Source organism: Neopelma chrysocephalum, unplaced genomic scaffold, assembly GCF_003984885.1.
Source record: "Neopelma chrysocephalum unplaced genomic scaffold, ASM398488v2 Primary Assembly neopelma1_252, whole genome shotgun sequence".
NCBI lineage: Eukaryota > Metazoa > Chordata > Aves > Passeriformes > Pipridae > Neopelma > Neopelma chrysocephalum.
This window is the reverse complement of record NW_020897914.1, coordinates 1,493,919-1,512,937: the sequence shown is the minus strand read 5'-3', so window position 1 is coordinate 1,512,937 and position 19,019 is coordinate 1,493,919. Positions and strand designations below refer to the sequence as shown.

Sequence of the window (19,019 nt, the reverse complement as noted above, 5' to 3'; positions counted from 1 at the left end):
TGGAGGGGATTAATTCTTGAAATCCTGGATGGACGCAACTAGAGATGAGCTTTCAAATCCCCTACAAATTGTCTTCCTTGTTTGTGAAGAGGTCAGTGATTCTGGTAGAGGCAAAGAAGAACAGGACAGGACTGCCTGGAAAAGTCATCTTTCCTTAGGAGTTTGGGAGTCCCCATCATTGTCTGTGGAAGCTCCTGTGTCATTGGGAACACAGCAAGGTATTTAATGTTATTTGTTTTGTTTATTTGAGTAGCACATCTGGTCAGCAACAAATACTAGTCTGGACATGGAAAACCTACTCCATAAAATAGAAATTCTTAAATGTGTACAGTCTGTTTATAATCTCTCCCGTACATTATTTTCAGCTTTCCCAGGAGCAAACTATTTCCTTTTTTTATGGTTTGTTGTCTGCAAATAGGCCCTAGAAACTGTTTCATTCTCGAAGCAGTTTTAAAATGGGAAAGCAAGCAGGGAAACAGAATGGGAGCAAATGGGAGGACAGTCCTACAGCAGCAGGCCAAGGGTGTGTCTCACAGTGCACCCCCTCACTCCGGTGTGATGGGGAGAAGTGTAAGGACAGGGCAGTGCAGCATCGTCCTTTCCTGGTGCTGCTCCTCAGCTTCAGCATCTTACAGGGGTGAGGTTGCCCCTGAATCACCCTGTCCAACAGCTGCCAAAAGCCTGTTCCCTGTGAATGTGTCTAGTCCTGTGATCCAACTCATATTGGTGATTTCCAGAGCCGCCTTGAATCTTCTGTTAACTGGGGAAGAGCTTCACCTTATTTCAAATTTGCTGTCTGATCATTACCTGGATGCTATTTTATGACTTATAACAAATGAAAAACTAATCTCTCTGCTTTGTACCACTTAGGTCTTCTGGACTTCTCACTCTGGATATCTCTTGTGCCCTTGTGGTCTCCCCTTTCTCTTCTGTTTTTCCCCCCCTTCTATTTTTTTTTTTTACCCCTTCCCTTCCCCCCTGCCTTTTTTTCTCCTCCTGAAGAATTTTATTCCATCTGTTGTTGTCCTTTGGGTGCAAGCTGTTCCCTACCCCTGATTATAACTGTTACCTCTCTGGGCAGGCAGCTGGACTGTTCTATTCTTAAGGTCCATTCTGGTTTGAGTTCAGTGATACCCTGCACGTGATGGGTTGCATTGGGTTGAGAAAAATGCAGTAGGGCAGATGTGTTCTCATTTTGGGTTCAGTCTGACTCCTTATGAACACAAACCACCTTTGTAGCTCCTAGACTGAACCTTAGCCAACGTTTGGGTATGTGTGGAGCTCTGAAATGGCAAACTATACGTAGGAGTACAGTGCTTTACCTACCAACTATGATTCTGCTTTTGTCTCATCCACCTGTTTTCCCCAGGCATCTTTCCCAGGACATTTTGGGGCAGAAAACCTTCATTCACCCACAGTCACATCCCCATCTCTAACTGTCAGCTGCCCTGAGGCTCAAAAGCCAGGGATGGATGGGAAGAATGCTGGTTCTCCACAAAAACAAGTTATCTTCAAAAAAAGCACCCGTGACAAAGCTGTGAGTACCGAAAGAATGGGTTTATTTAGGTATGAGTTTCACCTGTAGTGAGACTGGAGACTAAATAGAAAGCTCTTTCCTGTCGCCTTCATTTTTTCCTGAAGAAGAACCTTGAACCATAATTAGCACTAAGTTTGAGGAGATGATGTGAATAATTCTTAGGGCAAACTTCTAATGTTATAATAATACAAGAGGAACGCAGCTCACCTCACCCCCCTCCTGGCTTGTACTCCTGCTGGTAGATGTTTAAAACATCTTTCCAACCTGATGGCACCAAAAATCTTTGAATCTACAGTTCTTAATGCCATGCACAAGTATTTGTGTTGTACTTTTGGGAGTTGGTCTAGATCAGGTCTTCGGTTCTGATGTCTGGAAGCGTGTGGATAATCCTGGTGAGTCCTGTGGGGATTGCATGTTTGCTGGAAAAAAATAATTACTCCATTTAAAATGGAATTGTTCTGATCTCTGCAAAATTTGCAGCTCCTCTGATGCGTGTATGTCCCCCTTCCCTCAACACACAATCACAAACATTCTGTAGTTCAACCATGGTCATCTCCTCCCCACAGCTGACAATCTACCTGGGAAAGCGGGACTTCATTGACAACATTGGGAACGTGGAACCTGTGGGTAAGTCCACAAGGAAACGTGCTGCCCTTCCTGCTCTCTCATCCCTGATCAGCCTCTGTTAATCTTTGTTTTTTAACTTCCTTTCAGATGGTGTTGTACTGGTGGATCCTGCTATGATCAAGGGGAAAAAAGGTTCGAGGTTTTATGTGCTGTATGTTTCAGAAATTGTTATCTTTCGAAGCAAGGTGCTGAGATAGAACCTTTTTATTGTTCTGAGGGTACAAATGGGTTTCCTACTCAACATAATGTAAGTTGTTACATGTGGTGTGAATACTCACTGGTTTATGCAAGTGTTGAATTGAGTTTCCATGTCTCTAGTGCAGGAGCATTCCACGAATCACCCTGGCTGCACTGTCACCCTGCTGCAGGCCTGACCTGTCCTGTGCTTGTCCCCAGTGTACGTGACCCTCACCTGTGCGTTCCGGTACGGCCAGGAGGACATCGATGTGATGGGCCTCACCTTCCGACGGGACCTCTTCTTCTCCAGGCTCCAGGTGTTCCCTCCTGCTGACAAGCCAGAGCCTCTCACTCACTTGCAGGAATCTCTGCTAAAGAAGCTGGGGAAAAATGCTTATCCCTTTTTCTTTACAGTGAGTATCTCAGAATGGCCTCTGACTCTTCTCCTTGTCTGTTCTTACCAGGCTGTTGAGGCCCAGTGATGGACCGAAGGTGGGAGTTAATAGTGAATTCACATTCTGCAAATTCCAGTTTTGAATGACAGGAAGTGTACAAATGTTTTTTTTTCTTCTTGCCGTCCTAAGAAGTAAAGTGCAAGATGATCCCAACTGCACAATGATCACTGCACTGGGAAAAGTGCTTTCTTTGAAATGGCAAGGGAATATGCAATGGCTTTGTGCTAGCAGCAGCCCCACATACCTATGCCTTCCCATTCCTGAGGGGCTGGAATACTTTATACCATTGCCTCAGCACCAAATCCTTTTGCTTTAAAACCTTTATGGATCAAATAAGCAGATGAAAAGCTCTTTAGCAGATGTTGTCAACAAATAGCAGCTCCCAGCCAAACTGATTCTGACAGAATATGCTTCCAGTACTGTTGGTGTCATGTCTGCCTCAGCATTCCCTGGGAGGATCCAGGTTGTGCCTAGACTTTTTTTACTTTTTTTTTCCCATCTTGACTGTTAAAGTATTTTTGGAAGAGAGGGACTTGTTCATACAAGGCAAGTGTACCAGCCAGAATTCCAAAGGGTTACTGCATGACAGTGAGTGACCCGTTGTCTACGGAATTGCTTTTGTGAGGAATAAGTTACCTAGAATATCTGTGTAATATTGCTTTGGGGTATTTTCTCTTCTTCTTCCCACAGTTTCCAGATTACCTGCCTTGCTCAGTCTGTCTGCAGCCTGCACCTCGTGATGCTGATAAGGTGAGACCAATGGGACACTTCTGCTTATCATGGCTGGGGAAAGTCAGATGGAAAAAAGTCACGTGAATATATTTGTCCAGCTTGAGAGTAGGAAAAGGTGATACTGGATTTTACTGTGCTGTGCCACAAATGTCAAGAACCTGACATTAAGGGCTACGAGTGTATGTCACAGAGTTGGAATTGAAGTCCTCAAAATAAGAAAGGGAATCCAGACAAATAGCAGCAAGACTACAAAATGTGCAATGCTGTAGCTTTCTTAAGATTACCACATGATTTGTGGGTTGGTTGCACATAAAATGGTTGTAGCTGTGAGGCTACATGAAAGGAAAGGAGACAGAGTGCCTAAAATAGATTAATATAGATTGCTATAAATAATACGTGTTAAGACCTGCTCTGAATTAAATGCAGAAAAGGGCTGGTTTGTGCATGTGTGTAAACAAACCAAAGCCCTGGAGTCAAAGTCATTAAATAATGAGATGTTCTGCAAGGTTTCTGATACGTTTAAAATATTCTTTTTATACTTCACTGGATGCTTCTCTGAACAGCAGAACAGGCAAGGTGCAGAATCCAGTGCAACAAGGATAAGCCACATTTTATGTCAGGGAATGATATTCTAGCAAAAATTTCTCTGTAGAGAGTTACTTGGGACTCACACAGATGTCCCATGATACTATAAACCTGTTAAAGCAAAGGTCAGCTGGGCCTGATCACTCCCACTCCTTAGATGCTGGGAAGGAAGGTATTGACATTACAAAGCCAATTCAGAAATTCAGTTCAGGAATCCAAGGTGGGCTGGAGAGCCCTGCACACTGATCAGTCTTATGCTGTGACCTCCACAGCACTGCTCTCACAGAAAGCCTTTCAGGAGGCTGGGAATTAGGCCTTGTTTACCAGAAGCATCGTGGAACAGGTAGATTCTGCCACCCTGGTTGGCAGGGATCTCTCTTACAGTGGCAGGAGGCCAGAAGAATTTGCAGCTGGCAGGAATCTGCCAATTTCTGGTGTGCAGAAAGATATTGAAGCATGTGCAGATGCTCCTGGCTTCTGACCCTCATCTCACAGCTGTCCTCTCTCTCTCTCTGGCAGACCTGTGGGGTGGACTTTGAGGTAAAAGCTTTCTCAACAGAGAATGTGGAAGAGAGAATTCATAAAAGGTAACAGAATGTGTGTGTCTGTCTTCAGCTTTGCCCTTAAAGGGGGTGGGTGCTCCAGTGATGCCCCTCGGTTGCTTGTTCAGCTGTGCCCCACTTGTCAATGGACTTTTTGGGTGTAAGCACGTGTGAATGCAGAACTCCTGCCTCTGCCAAGCACAAGGTGCCACCACGTTGTCCTCTGCTGCTTCCCAGGAACTCTGCTCGCTTGCTGATCCGTAAGGTGCAGTACGCTCCGGAGGAGCCGGGACCCCAGCCCTGTGCAGAGACCACCTGGCAGTTCTTCATGTCCAGCAAGCCCCTCCAGCTGAAAGCTTGCCTCAGCAAAGAGGTGAGGGAGGAACTTGCTCCGGGGCTGTGGACAGCCCAGGACTGGCAGGCCAGTGTGCATTTTGCTGCCCAAAGCAGCTACTTCATGTGTTGCTGTCTCAGCTCAGACTGACTCGTCCTACCACTATAAGGAATGTAATTCCTGTCAGGAGCTGCTGTTAGGGGAGGCTGAAACCCTGTTACCAGACACATTTGAGGCTAAAGAAGTCATTGAAAGAAGGGTCATGAATCATTGGGAAGGGTCATCTTCCCTTATTCAGCCTCTGTGAGATGTAATTTGGGGGAACCAGAGGGGATTAGGGCTTGGGAGAAGTCTCCTGGCTGGATTTCTGAGCATCAAATTCCTTCTAGGTGTACTACCATGGCGAGCCCATTCCAGTCACTGTCACCATCAACAACAGCACGGAGAAAACAGTGAAGAAGATCAAAGTCCAGGGTATGTGTTGACTGTTGCTTAGGATTCTTTGAGCGCAATAGGACTGAAAGAGAGCCAAAATTTAGTGCTTGCAACGGCTTAAGAAAGTGGTTAGGGAGTAAAGAATTTGTCCCTCCACCCTGTCTGTTGCTGTTCCTTTGCTGTTCATCAAGTGAAACATTGCAGCTTTTTTCCTAACTCTTGTGGTTACTTCTAAGTCTTAATTTGAGGCACCAGATTGTTCCCTCCAGTAAAGAGAGAGGGTCTGGCACATGTAGCAGGCAAGCAAGGCAGGAGCTGTGGAGGAAAATCCACCCCTTTTTTGGGAGGGCAGTGGGAAGGGCTCCCTGTCACTGTGATGCTCCTGCTAACTGTGAATGTGCCTCGCTCCCCTACAGCTCTGCCTGGAGTTCCAGAAACATGGCAATGAGAGGAACAGCCCTTCTGCTGTGATTCCTCCTGAGGAGCTGAGGGCAGGGGCTGAGCTCAGCACTGGGCCTGTGTTTTATTTGTGGCACTACATGTTCTCAGGCCACAAGCTGCAGAGCTGAGGAAGATGGTCTGAGAGACAAGAAATGAGAAAGAGAACAGAAGGCAGGGAAGGAACAAAATGGCCGAGGTTCCTACAAAACTCTACAGCAGAGAAAGCCATTTCAGTGCCCGTCTTGGATGCACTGTCTAGTGATTCCCAAATATTTTTAGTCTGATATGCCTCCATTAGGCTTTAAAAGACCTTGTGGGTCCCCAGATTCTCTCCTCATCGGTGTTTCAGTCAGAATTACCTTGGGGGGTTTTGTGTTAGACTGGAGAATATAAGCCATTTGTTATCACAGGCTCTTGACTGCAGTCTGTGTGATGGTGTCTCCTGAATGCAAATGCAAAGGCACACAAGAGATACCAGGACCAGAGATAAAAGCAGACATGGTTAGAGAAGGAAGAGGGAGGTCTTTATAATGGGAAGAGAAGGCTCCCAAGGGAAACCATGGGTAATTGAGTTCCTGTTGTCTCCAAATCAAGGCTGGGTGCCTTTCACGGCAGACAGGCCCTGGCTGCTGGTGTGCTGTTGGTCTCTGTCCAGGTCAGGCTGTCAGACCTGGTGGTCCTTTCAGGCTCCAGATGGATGGGTTTTCCTGCTGTCCTGGTCATGTTTCCCATTCCTGAGACTCAGGGCAGGGGCAGCTGTGTTGCTTCTGTTGCACACACACGACTGATGTTCACTTTCTCCTCCCTCCCTCAGTGGAGCAGGTTGCCAATGTGGTGCTGTACTCCAGTGACTACTATACCAAAGTGGTGGCTGCTGAGGAAGCACAGTGAGTGAATGCTCTGCTTCTGCCTTCCTGCTCCTTTGCACCCTTTTAATGACCCTCCTTGTGAGTAATGGGGGGTTCTCCTCATTACAGCCTGTGGTTGCAGTGCTCTCTCCTCTCTTCCCTCATGTGTGTGCCACATCCATGCTCTATAGATGCAGCTGGTCTCTTTTCCAGAGAGCCAGCAGGGACCCTGCACGATGTTTCAGGGAATGGGGAGGTTGCAGAAGAGGTTTGAAGAGTAATTGCTTACTAGACAAGCTTAGCAGGGGCTGTGGAAGGCTCCTCATTGCTGGAAAGCTTTAAATAGAGATGCAGCACTTTTCTGAAAGGTGCTACTCTTTGAGTGGTCAGTCTTTTCCACACCATTTCATTTGGTTCTTTTTGGCCTGAGAAAGTCCATGAAAACCTGGAGCCTGCTGACATTATGGAGAACCACTTGCTTTTTCACACTGCCTTGGCAGGGCAGCACTGAACTTCACTTTGTGAGGAGGGTTGGGCATACCCAGAGACTTTATACTTGTCTGGTGTTTTGCTCTGTAACTTAGGGGCATGTTTTCCATTGAGTATTGGTCTTCTCAGCTAGGATTCATTTTGTCCAAATTTGGAGGTCTGCAGCATAGAGGAAATGGCCTCAAGTTGTGCCAGGGGAGGTGTAGATTGGATATTAGGAAAAATGGATGTGGCACTTGGGGACATGGTTTGGTGGTGGCCATGGCAGTGCTGAGTTAACAGTTGGACTCCATGACCTTAAAGGTTTTTTCCAAACTAAACTAATCTACGATTCTATAGTTTTGACCTACTTTTCTGCCTTAATGTGAAATTAAGCGTTTCCTGTAAGTGCCTGTTCTTCTTTGCTGATTATAAAGGGAATTTTACTGACTAGATGAGATGTAGACATATGCACTGCAGGCAACTAAATTGGGTTAAATTCCTCTTCTTTTGGGCAGCTTTGTAATTTCTGTTTTGCAGTTCTCTTGGTTGGGTATGTAACACAAATCAGAGTGTATCATTTCCCTTATTATTTTCAGGGAAAAGGTGCAGCCCAACAGCAGCCTGACCAAGACACTGACACTCTTGCCCTTGCTTGCAAATAACCGGGAGACGCGGGAAATAGCTCTGGATGGAAAACTAAAGGATGAGGACACCAACTTGGCTTCTAGTACTATGTGAGTGGAGTTTTAAATGGTCCCAGGTAGTGGGTGAGTTATAAAGCAGAGGGGAGGATGGAGGAGACCCTTCTGTCAGGACTTTATAACTGTATGTGCAGATGAGTCCGTGTGAGCAGCATTGCTCACCCTGTCACACTCATTCAGGGTGTGTGGTCACAGCTCTGCAGAGCTGGGGCCTGTCCCTGAGGCTTGTCTGCTCTACCCCGTTCAGGATGTTCCCCTAGTCCTTGCTCCAGGTGTGTGTTGTGCCGTGTTGCTGTCCCACCTCACACTGCTGTTTTCTCTGGCAGCATTAAGGATGGAATAGACAAGACAGTGATGGGGATCCTGGTTTCCTACAAGGTCAAAGTGAAGCTCACTGTTCCAGGGTAAGTGTGACACCCTTTCTGCTGTACCTGCCTGGAGTTAAGAGAGGGGAGTGTGTGTCCATCAGTGAGGGTGGGGAGGGAGCAGGACACTCCACCCCAAGAGAAGGGGCACATGTTGTAGGATATGAGGCTCCTCCCAAAGCATAAATTTCCTGGAAATCAATCTTGGCCTGTCCAAGGAACTTGCCCTGAACCAGAGGGTTCGAATTACCATCCGTAGACACCACATGACTGTATGGCTCAAGCAGGAACCTCTGGTTTGCTTTGCAACATTTTGTTTCAAAGCCATAACCTATTTTGTGAGAACTGAAGTGAAACTTTGTGTGAGCCTTTATGTTGGCATTGTTCTTTCAGACCAGAAGGTGAAAACATCTGCCTGAGAGTCACAAATAATGTAGCTCAGGTTCTGTACTAAGCCAGCTTTCTGGGAAAAGATGATGTTATCAACATGAGCTAGTTCCAGGATACAGTGCAAAAGAGGGCAAGGATAATAACTCTCAGTTGATATTAGTCACTGTTTACATTTGTATTTCATTCATCTGTCCTTCTTTCTAGTATAAAAATGAATCAGTGATTTGCCTAAAGCCTGATAAAATGCCTGCTGCCTTCTGTGGACCTCCAATTGCTCCTTTGGCTCTTGGAAAAGGGGCCGTGCCCAACACTTGGTCAGGAGTTCAAAAACTTAGTCTCTTTCTCCATGGGAATGACATGAAAAATGAAGATTTTTTTTTTAAAAAACAGATTTATTTGGATTTTATGCTTTGTGGCAAGCAGAGAACAGTATATGAGGACAGTGATTTCCATAGTCTACAATAAAACAGCATTTGGTAAAACACCAGAATGGAAAGGCATTAAATATTCTTTGTTTTTCCCCTTGTTTTCTTTTGTAGCATGCTGGGAGACCTGACCTCCAGGTAAACGTCATCTTCCTTTTCAGACCATGCAGTCCTATTGTTAATTCATCTTTTTACCCTCTTTCCTATTCCCATTCCCACCTCCCTAAAAAAAATAATTATCCCTTAAGCTGATAGAAGCAAGAAGTTTGTCCATTCAGCTGTGAAAATGAAGCAGTTACAAAGATATCTTTGATTTTGTGTCCATGCAAATACACTCAGCAGATAATAAACCCAGTTTATGAACATGGATATGCCTGGGATATTTGTGGAGAAATTGGAGTTTAACTCTCCTCGAGGGGAAAATTATGATTAGAAAATATGAAAGAATGGGTGAAGTTGGAGCTGGGGGCTTGTGCTGGCCTGAACTGGGAAGAGGTCTGGACCAGGCATGGATGGAGCTGTGGGTCTGATGCAGTCTCTCTTCTCCCCCAAGTGAAGTGGGCACAGAGCTGCCGTTCCGTCTCATGCACCCCAAACCTGAGGAAAGGAGCCCAGCAGGTCAGTGACACTTGAGTTTTGCCTTTGTTCCTTAACAGACTCCAGTTAGATCTCACCAGGGTAAGGCTTAGAGGGATTTGTGCTGCAGGAAGCCTTTAGAGCCCACAAGGCTCCAATATGGAGCTGCTCTATGTGTGTGTATGTGTGTGTATATATATCTCTCTCTCTCAACCTCAAGGCACAAAATAACAGGCAGGAGGGATGCTAAGATGGGAGAAAATGGAAATGAGTCATGTTCCCTTTTCGTCTTTCATCTGTGGAATCACAGCTCAAAGGACATGGGCTTGAGGAAGCACTGCAGAGTTAAATCTCATGACTACAGAGAAGAATGTCCCAAATGAAGCTGTCAGCAATTCCCAGCCACATTCCAGGATAAGAAAAAAAAAATCAGAAAATACCTAACACACATGAGCATTGTAAAAAGCAAAATACTTTTAAGCAAAGTTACGAGGTGGTAAAACTACTGATGATTTTGGAGACCCTGTTATCTTGATGTGGCACTGGCCATGGTGTTTATGATGTGGCCTTTATGTTCAGTGATTAGCCAAGAGGAATGTCTCCTCAGCATCAGGTCTGTACAGGGAAGTGTGGCAACTCTAGAGCAGTGGAAGGAGTAAGCCTTCTCCAGGCATCTTGAGGCTTGGGATCAGGTGCCAAAACCACAGGCTGTCAGGAGCATCTGTGTTCTCCTCCCACTTCCTCAGGCTCTGGCTGGCTCTGTTCTCCAGTGGTGAGCACCAGAGACAAGAGGCTCCTGTCCAGCTCTGAAGCAGCTCCTGAGCACAAACACAGCAGCCTTTTCGTGCTGGGGCTGTTACAGATGAGCCACCTTGGCCTGCCCCTGTGTTTGGACAGAGCTGGGGGACTTCAAACAAAAACTCCATGGCTGCTTCTGTGTTGCTTTTTCTTTCCTTTTTTCTCTTTGGACCCAAATGTACCTAAAGCTGCTGTTTCTAAGAATGTGACCACAGGAAGGTGGTGACAGAACCTGGGAGAAGAGTTACCCTGAGATAGATGCTCTGTTCTGTACCAGCAGCATTAGAAACATTGAGTCCTTGCTGTGAAATTGTTGCAGGAATCAAGTGTAAGCCATGAGCAGAGATGCTGGTGATCCACTCTGTGCTCTGGGAGTTGGGGTTTGCTAATTATGGATGTGCTAGAGTGGGCAAAGGTAGGTTTTATTGCTCCTGTAAGAATTGCACTCCAGGAAACTCTCATTTTCACTGGGAAAGCCCCTGCTGTGAGCTGTGCCAGCACAGCCCCTGAGCACAGACAGAGCGTGGTGAGGGGCTGGGATGGCACTGGTGGCCCCAGGAGCAGTGGCTGGTGAGGGCCTGTGGGCAGCTCAGGATGCAAAATCCAGAGCTTTCATGGACACCAAGGGAAGCTTGAAAACTTCTGACAAGGCTCATCCAAAGGTGTAGGCAACTGCAAAGAATTTTACATTTTTAAAATGGTGAGAATTTTTTTGCATGAGTTTTTTTGGTGTTAACAATGCCACAACCCCCTTTTTATTACATTATAATTCTGGGAGAAGCATTTGTAGTATGAGGAAAAATGGAAATCGGGCAGTTTTCCCTTCTAAGATCAATTCAAAGGAGGGCTGAGGTACTCCTTTATAAAGGACACTCAAAAGGATGTGGGCAGAAGACTTTGGAGGGGAAATGGAGAACTGTAATATTTCTCAGATCACTTCCCCCAGTACATCCTCTTACCAGGGGCACGGCCCACGTATTGTTTGCTACATCAAAGTCTTGTAGGGGCTTGCTGTCAGGAGACAGCTATGGTCCATGCATTCTGTACACATGGAAACTGCAGCTTCCTTACAAACTGAAGGAAAAGGCAGGCAGTTTCAGGAGCTATCCCCTGGGAAAGCCCTGCAAATGGTTACCTCGGGAAATGAATGGTTTCTCTTAAAAAAAGATACTTTAACACAGCAGAAAACTCCTCTGAATCCTGCATAGCTGACTTGAAAATTGTGCTGGAATGTGGGGTCTGAGCTTATTGCAGTGAATAAAATAGCCTCCCAGATGAAGCTGGTAAAGTCAAATCCTTTCCAGCTTTATTGCTGGTAGTTTTCCATGCACTGTGCCTAATCACTTTTCCCAATTGTGAGTTCAGGCTTTTTAATTTTTTACTCTACCACTTTAGCTCATGAGCCCTGAAAAATACAATATGTTTCATTAGTAAAACACCATCTAATTGGGAATCAGGCAAATCAAGACTTAATTGCAGAGATGGAGCTTCAACAAACAGTGTTTAGACTCTCAAAAGATGGAACTTTTCTTTGTTGGCTTGTTCAGCAGCCTCTGCAGTGGATGTAGGCAGGGGTGCATGCCTAGGGAATTTCGAGATCACTCCTCATCTTCTCTTTCCGTTCCCTTTTGTTTGTACTGATGAGTCAGTAGGAACCAGTTTGCCCGTTGCACCTCCCTGCTGTACTTCACTTTGTCTGAAGGCACCAGCTGGGAGAAAAGAGTCAAAGGAACCAACTTAGAGAGTCAAAGCTGAAGTGGGACTAAAAATGGCCACATATTATGATTTATTCCTTGCAGTGAGGGAATATCCTTTTCTCCAGCCAAGGTGATTTATGATTTATGGTAGAAGTAAAACATAATGCCTTTAATCATGCAGAGCTGACTTGAGAGTAGAGAACTTCAGAAACACAAGCTTCCCAAGCAGATGGTTTGATTTTTTTAGGGCCAAATGGGGTGAGTGTGACCAAGTGCCATGTGTTTTATTCCACAGCAGATGGCTCTGCCCTCTCTAGCTGTCCATGAGAGCTCTGGAGCCTTCATTCCTCAGGGAAAAGCAGGTCTGTCCCGGTGCATGGCTATTGCAGATTGCTTGGTTCTTCTTCCCTGTGCCCGGAGGAGACAGAAAAGCAGAGGCTTTGCCACCTTCCCTTTCCTGTGTTTATTTACATCTTCCTTCTCTCGGACCCCTGGGAGTCTGGGATTTGCATGTTTTATGTGTGCTGGGTTTTTGACTGGGTTTAGACCCATGTGGTCCCCTAGGGGGTTATTTTTAGGCAAAGCAGCTCCTGTCACACTGGCAAGTCTGTCTTTTCTGCCTGCTGACAAAAAATGTGCAGGGATCTATTTCTTTTAAAGATAGACTCAAACTGGGCTGTGTCCCTTCATGCTTCCAAGACCTTTCCTGGTCAGCAGTTAGCCCAGAAGCTCCTGCTGGGTTTTCCTCAAGGCTGTGGTCTCAGCATGAGTTCTTTGGTCTGGGGTTTTCCTGCCCATCTCCTGATGTTTTACATTTTGTGGGCTTATGTCTTAGACCCTGGTCTTTGTTTTGGCTGTTGTTCAACAAATAGTCGTTGATCTGCTCCCTGGTTAAACTTGCACGAAAGGGCTGGTTTCAGGACACCCAAAAATGCTTTGTCCCTCTAATAGTAAAGAAATACCTTCCCTGTATTGGTATTGTGACTTCCAGAAAATAGCGAATTTTTAAAGCACTTGAATGTCTTGAAAAATAACAGAACCTACCTTTTTTTTCCTCCCCCATAAAGTTAAGAGAGGTTAAGCAAGCTTATAAAGAAAATTACCGTATGCCACAACTTTAACTGTATGGAATCATTTCTGTGGCTGCATAATGAAAGCTCACAGAAAACCCTGCAGAGAGAGAGTATGATGGCATTTCTGCAGCCACATCAACCCCCCTCCCATCCCAACCCTCAAAACAATTGCTGGAATGTTAATTAAAAAAAGCAAAAGTCTACCCATTTCCTGGGAATTTTTCAATTTTATAGTATTAAATAAGGCACTGGACAGCAAGAGGACTCTGGAGCGGGGCTGGCTCCTGCAAGGGTGCCAGTGTGGCACGTGGGAGGCAGTGCCACAGCCTGAGGGTGAAGTGGTGCATCTTTGAATGTAAGCTTGAGCCTTCTGAGCTATGTAATAAGCATTACTCTGCTGCCACACTATCTATGTATTGATTCAGTAATCATTTATCTCACAGTAAAGTGAAACAAAACCTATTTTCCCCTTCAATCCATTTTGCAAAATTGGTTTCAAATTACATTGGTGGGATCTCGCTCAGCTTCACCCACATCACTGACACCACTGTTCCCATAGCAATGAGTGTGCCTCAGAGAGCAGGCTCTTTAACAAATAAAAATTGGAGGAAAAATGAAACATGAATGATGTGTTGGAAATTTTAGAAGTTCTAAAAGTTTTACTTTAACTCCGTTGCAATCAAGCATACATGCCCTGAGACTTTCCAGGCTTCATCTTGGCTTCTGGGAGTAGAGGAAACCATCTGTGTCTGGATAGATACCATCAGGGCTGTCTTTGCATGATCCATCCTTTGAGGCATTCTGAGGCATTTTGGCTGGAGCAGCCCCATTTGGCACACTTTTAATTCTGACTTTTCCAGCAGCGCTTGTCACCACTCACCCTTGATTTCAGTGTGTGCTGTGGATGAGAATTCTCCAGGTAATGAGTTCTCCAGTCACTGAGGCATCCCAGATCCCCAGTGACTTCTGTAGAACGAGGTGGGCTTTGCTCCCTGACTCAAACCCAGGATAAATAAGCCACTGAAGTGACTGCGACTCGCTAAAGATAAAGTAACTGTGAGAACAAAAAAATCCCTGCAAATACAGTCTATTCTGCTTATTTTAGACTGTGCTGAAACAGCTTCCAGGGAATCCTGCTAGCAAGCAGCATTTGTTAGTGTGGTTAGCAAAGATCCCATTAAAGAAACACAAATGCCAAAGGTCTTGGGGCTATTTTTAGGGAAAGATGAAATCAGGAGTGTTGCCTCAAGGGCATAACCTATCTAATGAGAGAGCATGAGGCCTTTCTTTACTCTGACCTCTGATTTTAGTCCCCTCATGTTTATTGAACAAGAGCATGTCTTCTCTTCAGCTGACTCCTTCAGTCACAGTGACAGAGCAGTTAAAGCTGACACCACGTCACGCAGGCACTGTCAGCTCGGGGTCCAAGTGTGTGCCTAGATGTTTCCCCTTCTGTGACCACAGGCAAGCATAGGTGGGAGAATCTGTCTGGGTTTCTCAGCCCTTCTGATGGCTTGGACAATGTTGCTGGAGTGCTTTTCCATTTGGGAGATCAAGTTTTGCTTCATCAGGTGCATGTATGCACATTTTGAGACTTTCTGGAATTTTCCTTATACTGCTGCAAATCCTACTGCTTGTCACTGCTTTGACTTGTCAGTCTATACATCTTTGCATTAAATGTTTCAGCATCTGCTGTTTTAACTACCTGGTGTGTCTTTTTTTCCTCCCTTGCTGCATATGGGTGACTGCAGGGAAGGATGGGTAAGTTTCTTTTAGCATTTCACATTCTGGCTGCACTTGTGCTTTGACTCTTTTGAAAGCTTCCCAAAACTGTCCAAAAATCCCCAGCTTAAAATCCTAAGTGAGCAAGTTACTGTGGCCTGACAAATGCCTGCTCTCAGTTAACCAGCAAGGGCTGACCATGTGAAATTTGATTAAGAGAACATGTTTTGCCTCACAGTTGAGGGAGGGGTATGTTCGTGCTCACCTGATGTTCTGTAGCTCAGAGTCTCAGGAACTTAGTAGATTTGACCATGTGCCTCTATTTTAGTACAGAAGGAATAAGGATGAAAGGTTGCACATTTTATTCCTGGACAAAGCCCCTTTCAGGCTGCAGGCTGTTCAGACAGCTGATAAATATGTAGCTGGAAAGCTGGAATGGACATGATTCAGTACCCATGAAAACCTCCTCAGTTTGTGTCCTGACTTGGTCAATCAACTGCTTTTCCTGTTAGCTAGAATAGCACCAGTGAAGATGGTGCCTGTGGGGATGTGATCCAAATCCCCTTGAAGTCAAAGGAAACATTACCAGGCTGCTCCAGGCTTCTCTTCTCCCTCCTATCTGTTGCTTGTAGTCTGCTGGTACAAACCATGGCTGGCATCATTTTCAAACACCTGTGTTTCCTCCATTGCAGTGAAGCAGAGCTGGTATTTGAGGAGTTTGCTCGTCAACAGCTAAAAAATACACCTGATGAAGAGGACAAGAATTCTCCCTCAACTGATGAGTGACTAAAAGAACAAGCTGCCAGAGGAGCTGTGTAGTCAGACTTCAATTAGAAATTTAGGACCTAAGTTTCTAGTAAACTGCATGTTCTCAGTGCACACGTGGTCATGCAGGGATCAGCCCTGAGATCAGTGGACACAACATTGTGGATCTCTACTGCTTATTACAAGTTTCACCTCTGGGAGAATGTGGCAAACACAGCCCCTGGTGCTTACTCGAGCTACCAGAGGACAGGAAGGCTGCCATGTCATGACTTCTGCTTTCAGGGCTGCCTAATAAAAAGGTTGCTTGCTTTCAGCACTGGTGAGAGTTAAATGAGGGTTTGTGCAGCCTGCCTGGACTTTCTCGGTGTCAGAATCGGTGACTTTGAAGTGCCAGTGACCCAAATCCCAGCCTGGAAGGCTGGCTTGCAGCCCTGCGTGATTCATTGAACTTTCTCAGCAGACTATACAAAACTGATTTTATTTCCTTTTGGTTGCTTTTGTGTTTATGCTTTACCACATTCATCCAGTGCATGATTTCAGTGCTTGGACTGTCCCCGTGTGGATAACATCCCCTTTCTGTACCATTAAATGTCCTGCAAGTCGTCTCCCTCAGCAGATACACAGTATTTGCTTTCTAGTATTATGCTGTACAACCACCTTGTTAAAGATGAGATAATGTGCACTGTCCAGGAATTCCTTAACAAAGCTCCCTGTATGCAACCCCAAAGAGAGAACTGCCAGTCCAGGCTGATCCTGTATTTAATAGAGTTTCCTGCAGGCAACACTGCTTCAAAAGAGGGTGCAGGAAAATTAAGGAGGAAATTATGAGGCAGCCTTCCCTGAGGAGCCTTTTCCAAAATGCATCTGCCAGAGGTTGGTTTATGCTCTAAGAAATGAGACTGTATTCTGCAAACTGTTCTCTCTTGTTGATCTGGATATTCACATTATTCATGTAAATGCCTGATCCTTTCCTGAATCTCACTTAGGTTTTAGTTGAAGTGAGTTGCATCAGCTAATTACATTTTGCATGTAAAACAACTGGTGTTTTCTTTTTCTCATTTTTGCTTTAAATCTGCTTTTCAGCGTCCCTGGTTTAAATTCTCCTGAAAAGTCTGAATGCAGGGCCTAAATTTATTCATATAAACTTATCTTTCCCACCCTACGCACCAGAAAATGGAATTAAGAGCATCACACTTATATCTTAGTTAACGATGTGCTTGTAACAGAGAGGAAAATGAGGGAGACATTTTTGAGGTGCATTTCTGCAGAATCATTCTATATACAGGCCTCGTTTTTGGAGCAGAGGCTGGTTTGTCTTTTGTTACCAACACCATCGTGGTTACAAGCCCAACTTTTACAGGTGGTCCAAAGGCTTTAACCAAACAGCTTTACATGGGGCCTCCAGCACAAAGAGTTGGGGTTAAAAGTAAAGCCTTCTCCTGTTTTGCTTTTGTAAACTGCTCTTGCTGGAAGCAGTGAACGAAGACTGTGATTGTCCTCAGGGTTCCATCAGTGCTCTCCCTGATCCACCTGTCCCTGGCTGAGTTCAGGGTTCCTGATACCCCTGTCCTCAGTGTGTCTGTCATCAAAGCTGACTCACAGTAGCTGAAATTGCAGGAGGCAATGGTTTGCTCTGCTCTTTCTGAGCCTTGAGTGCTTTGCTGCTAAAGAAACCTGTGGCCATTTCAGGTGTTTGTGGTCAGCATGATTTCGGTGTGATTTCAGCTTTGGGTTTGGGGAATGGTCAGGCATTTGCACCTGGATGTCTGGGCAGGCTTTTCCCCGCTATTTTTATTACTGATTTCTTGGTGGCTCGAAAAGAACACACAGAAGATACAGTAAGGTTGAACAAATTGCTGGTTGTGAATATGGTGGTCTCAGAGAGCTGGTGTTCAGCAAATCCTTTCAAGATGCTAAGAGAAGGAGGGGGAACAATCTTCCAGTTTTGCTTCAAACTGCAGCTTCCTCCACAGAGGTGATTCCTTCAGTGTTCCTGGCTACTGGACCTGTAAGTACAGGACTAGCAAACTCAGAGATCTGATTAATTTTCTTTCTTTTTCTTTTTTCTTCTTATATGTCAGCCTTGTGAGGGGCCTCTCACTACCTGACTTTTATCTCAAATTCAGCTGTGGTGATGACTTCTGTAAGCTAAGTGTGACAAAATCACAGTGCACTCTGCTGTGCAATGGGGTGGAGTCGAAATGATTATTAAATCTGTTCTTTTGCCTGGGCTTGGGAAAGCACTTTCCGAAAGTGTTTAGCTCATGCTGGACATTTGCTCAGAGAGCAACGAGGGCTTTCTGCTGGTTCCTGCAGCTCCCTGTCCTGCGGGACAAGCTGGACTTCTGTTCTCCTGCCCTTCAGCCAGCACATGCTGATTTCTGTCAGCAGAAAAAGGTCTCTAGGTGGAACTGTTTTCCTTTTATCTTCCCTTTCTTCTGGTTGTGGTGTTACGTTGATCTTCTGCCGAGTCAGACCTGCTACTCCTTTGCACAGCTGGGGGAGCAAATCCAATTTCTTGACTCCGTTTTCAGGGAGCCTGCCAGCTCCGGGAGAGGGATGAGCTCTGGGAGCCGTGGCATCCCCGGAACCGCTGTGTTTGAACACGGCTTGTATCAAACACGGCACGGGACGGGTTTGGTGGCATGTGCCTTCCCCTCGTGCAACTCCGTGAGATCCCAGCTGGAACACGGGGCCCGTGGGAATGGAGGGGGTGCCGCTGCCCCGGGACGTGGGGCGGGGGAGCAGCGCCCCCAAAGTGCCTTCTGGGCAGGGGGGCGGCTCGGCAGGTCGAGCCTGGGGAGGAGGGTGTCCCCCCAGGACCTTGTTAAATCCCGGGAACAAGGGCAGTGCTTTGGAAGGGGCTGTCCGGGGAGGTGGTGGAGTCACCGTCCCTGAAGCGTCCAGGGAACGACTGGACGTGGCACTCAGTGCTCTGGGCTGGGTGACAAGGTGGGGACCGGTCACAGGTTGTACTCGCTGATCTCAGAAGTCTTTTCCAACCTGGAATAGTTCTGCGATTCTGTGCTGGAGCAGCCACAGGAATGGGGACCGAGGTCCGAGCCGCCGGGCTCGCCCCAGCAGGGCGGGCTGCGCTGAGCGCCTTCGCGCTGGCCCCGGGGAGCCACGGGGGCGCTGGGACCTGCCGGGGGTGCGAGCGGTGCTTGGGCGGTTCTCGGGGGGCCGCGGAAGGGCAGGGGGGCCGAGCCCGGTGCGAGCGGCGCTCGGGCTGTTCGCGGGCGGCCGAGCCCGTCCCGTGAGGGCGGCCGGGCCCCCCCGCCGCCGGCAGGGGGCGCTGTGCGGGCGGGCGGGCGGTGCAGTGC

At 46.4% G+C, this 19,019-nt stretch overlaps 1 protein-coding gene across 2 annotated transcripts; it reads left to right on the top strand.

Annotated features, from left to right (window-relative positions):
• Positions 1-92: 92 nt before the first annotated feature.
• SAG (S-antigen visual arrestin) lies at positions 93-16,854 on the top strand. Of its 2 annotated transcripts, XM_027703688.1 has the most exons (16): positions 93-218; positions 1,370-1,537; positions 2,104-2,164; positions 2,252-2,296; positions 2,561-2,754; positions 3,487-3,546; positions 4,633-4,700; positions 4,893-5,028; positions 5,379-5,463; positions 6,680-6,752; positions 7,781-7,918; positions 8,212-8,289; positions 9,180-9,203; positions 9,619-9,683; positions 14,961-14,970; positions 15,624-16,854. In XM_027703688.1, exons 2-16 carry the CDS (start codon positions 1,469-1,471, stop codon positions 15,715-15,717), a joined length of 1,200 nt encoding a protein of 399 aa, XP_027559489.1. In that variant the 5' UTR covers positions 93-218; positions 1,370-1,468; the 3' UTR covers positions 15,718-16,854. The 2 variants fall into 2 exon arrangements, with proteins under 2 accessions (XP_027559489.1, XP_027559490.1); XM_027703689.1 differs by lacking the exon at positions 14,961-14,970.
• The last annotated feature ends 2,165 nt before the right edge of the window (positions 16,855-19,019 follow it).

Coding starts and splice junctions, on each gene's coding strand:
- SAG (XM_027703688.1), top strand. CDS start 1,469: ATGGATGGGAAGAATGCTGGTTCTCCACAAAAACAAGTTATCTTCAAA. Junction 2,165..2,251: donor TGGGAACGTGGAACCTGTGG/GTAAGTCCACAA, acceptor ACTTCCTTTCAG/ATGGTGTTGTACTGGTGGAT. Junction 3,547..4,632: donor CACCTCGTGATGCTGATAAG/GTGAGACCAATG, acceptor TCTCTCTGGCAG/ACCTGTGGGGTGGACTTTGA.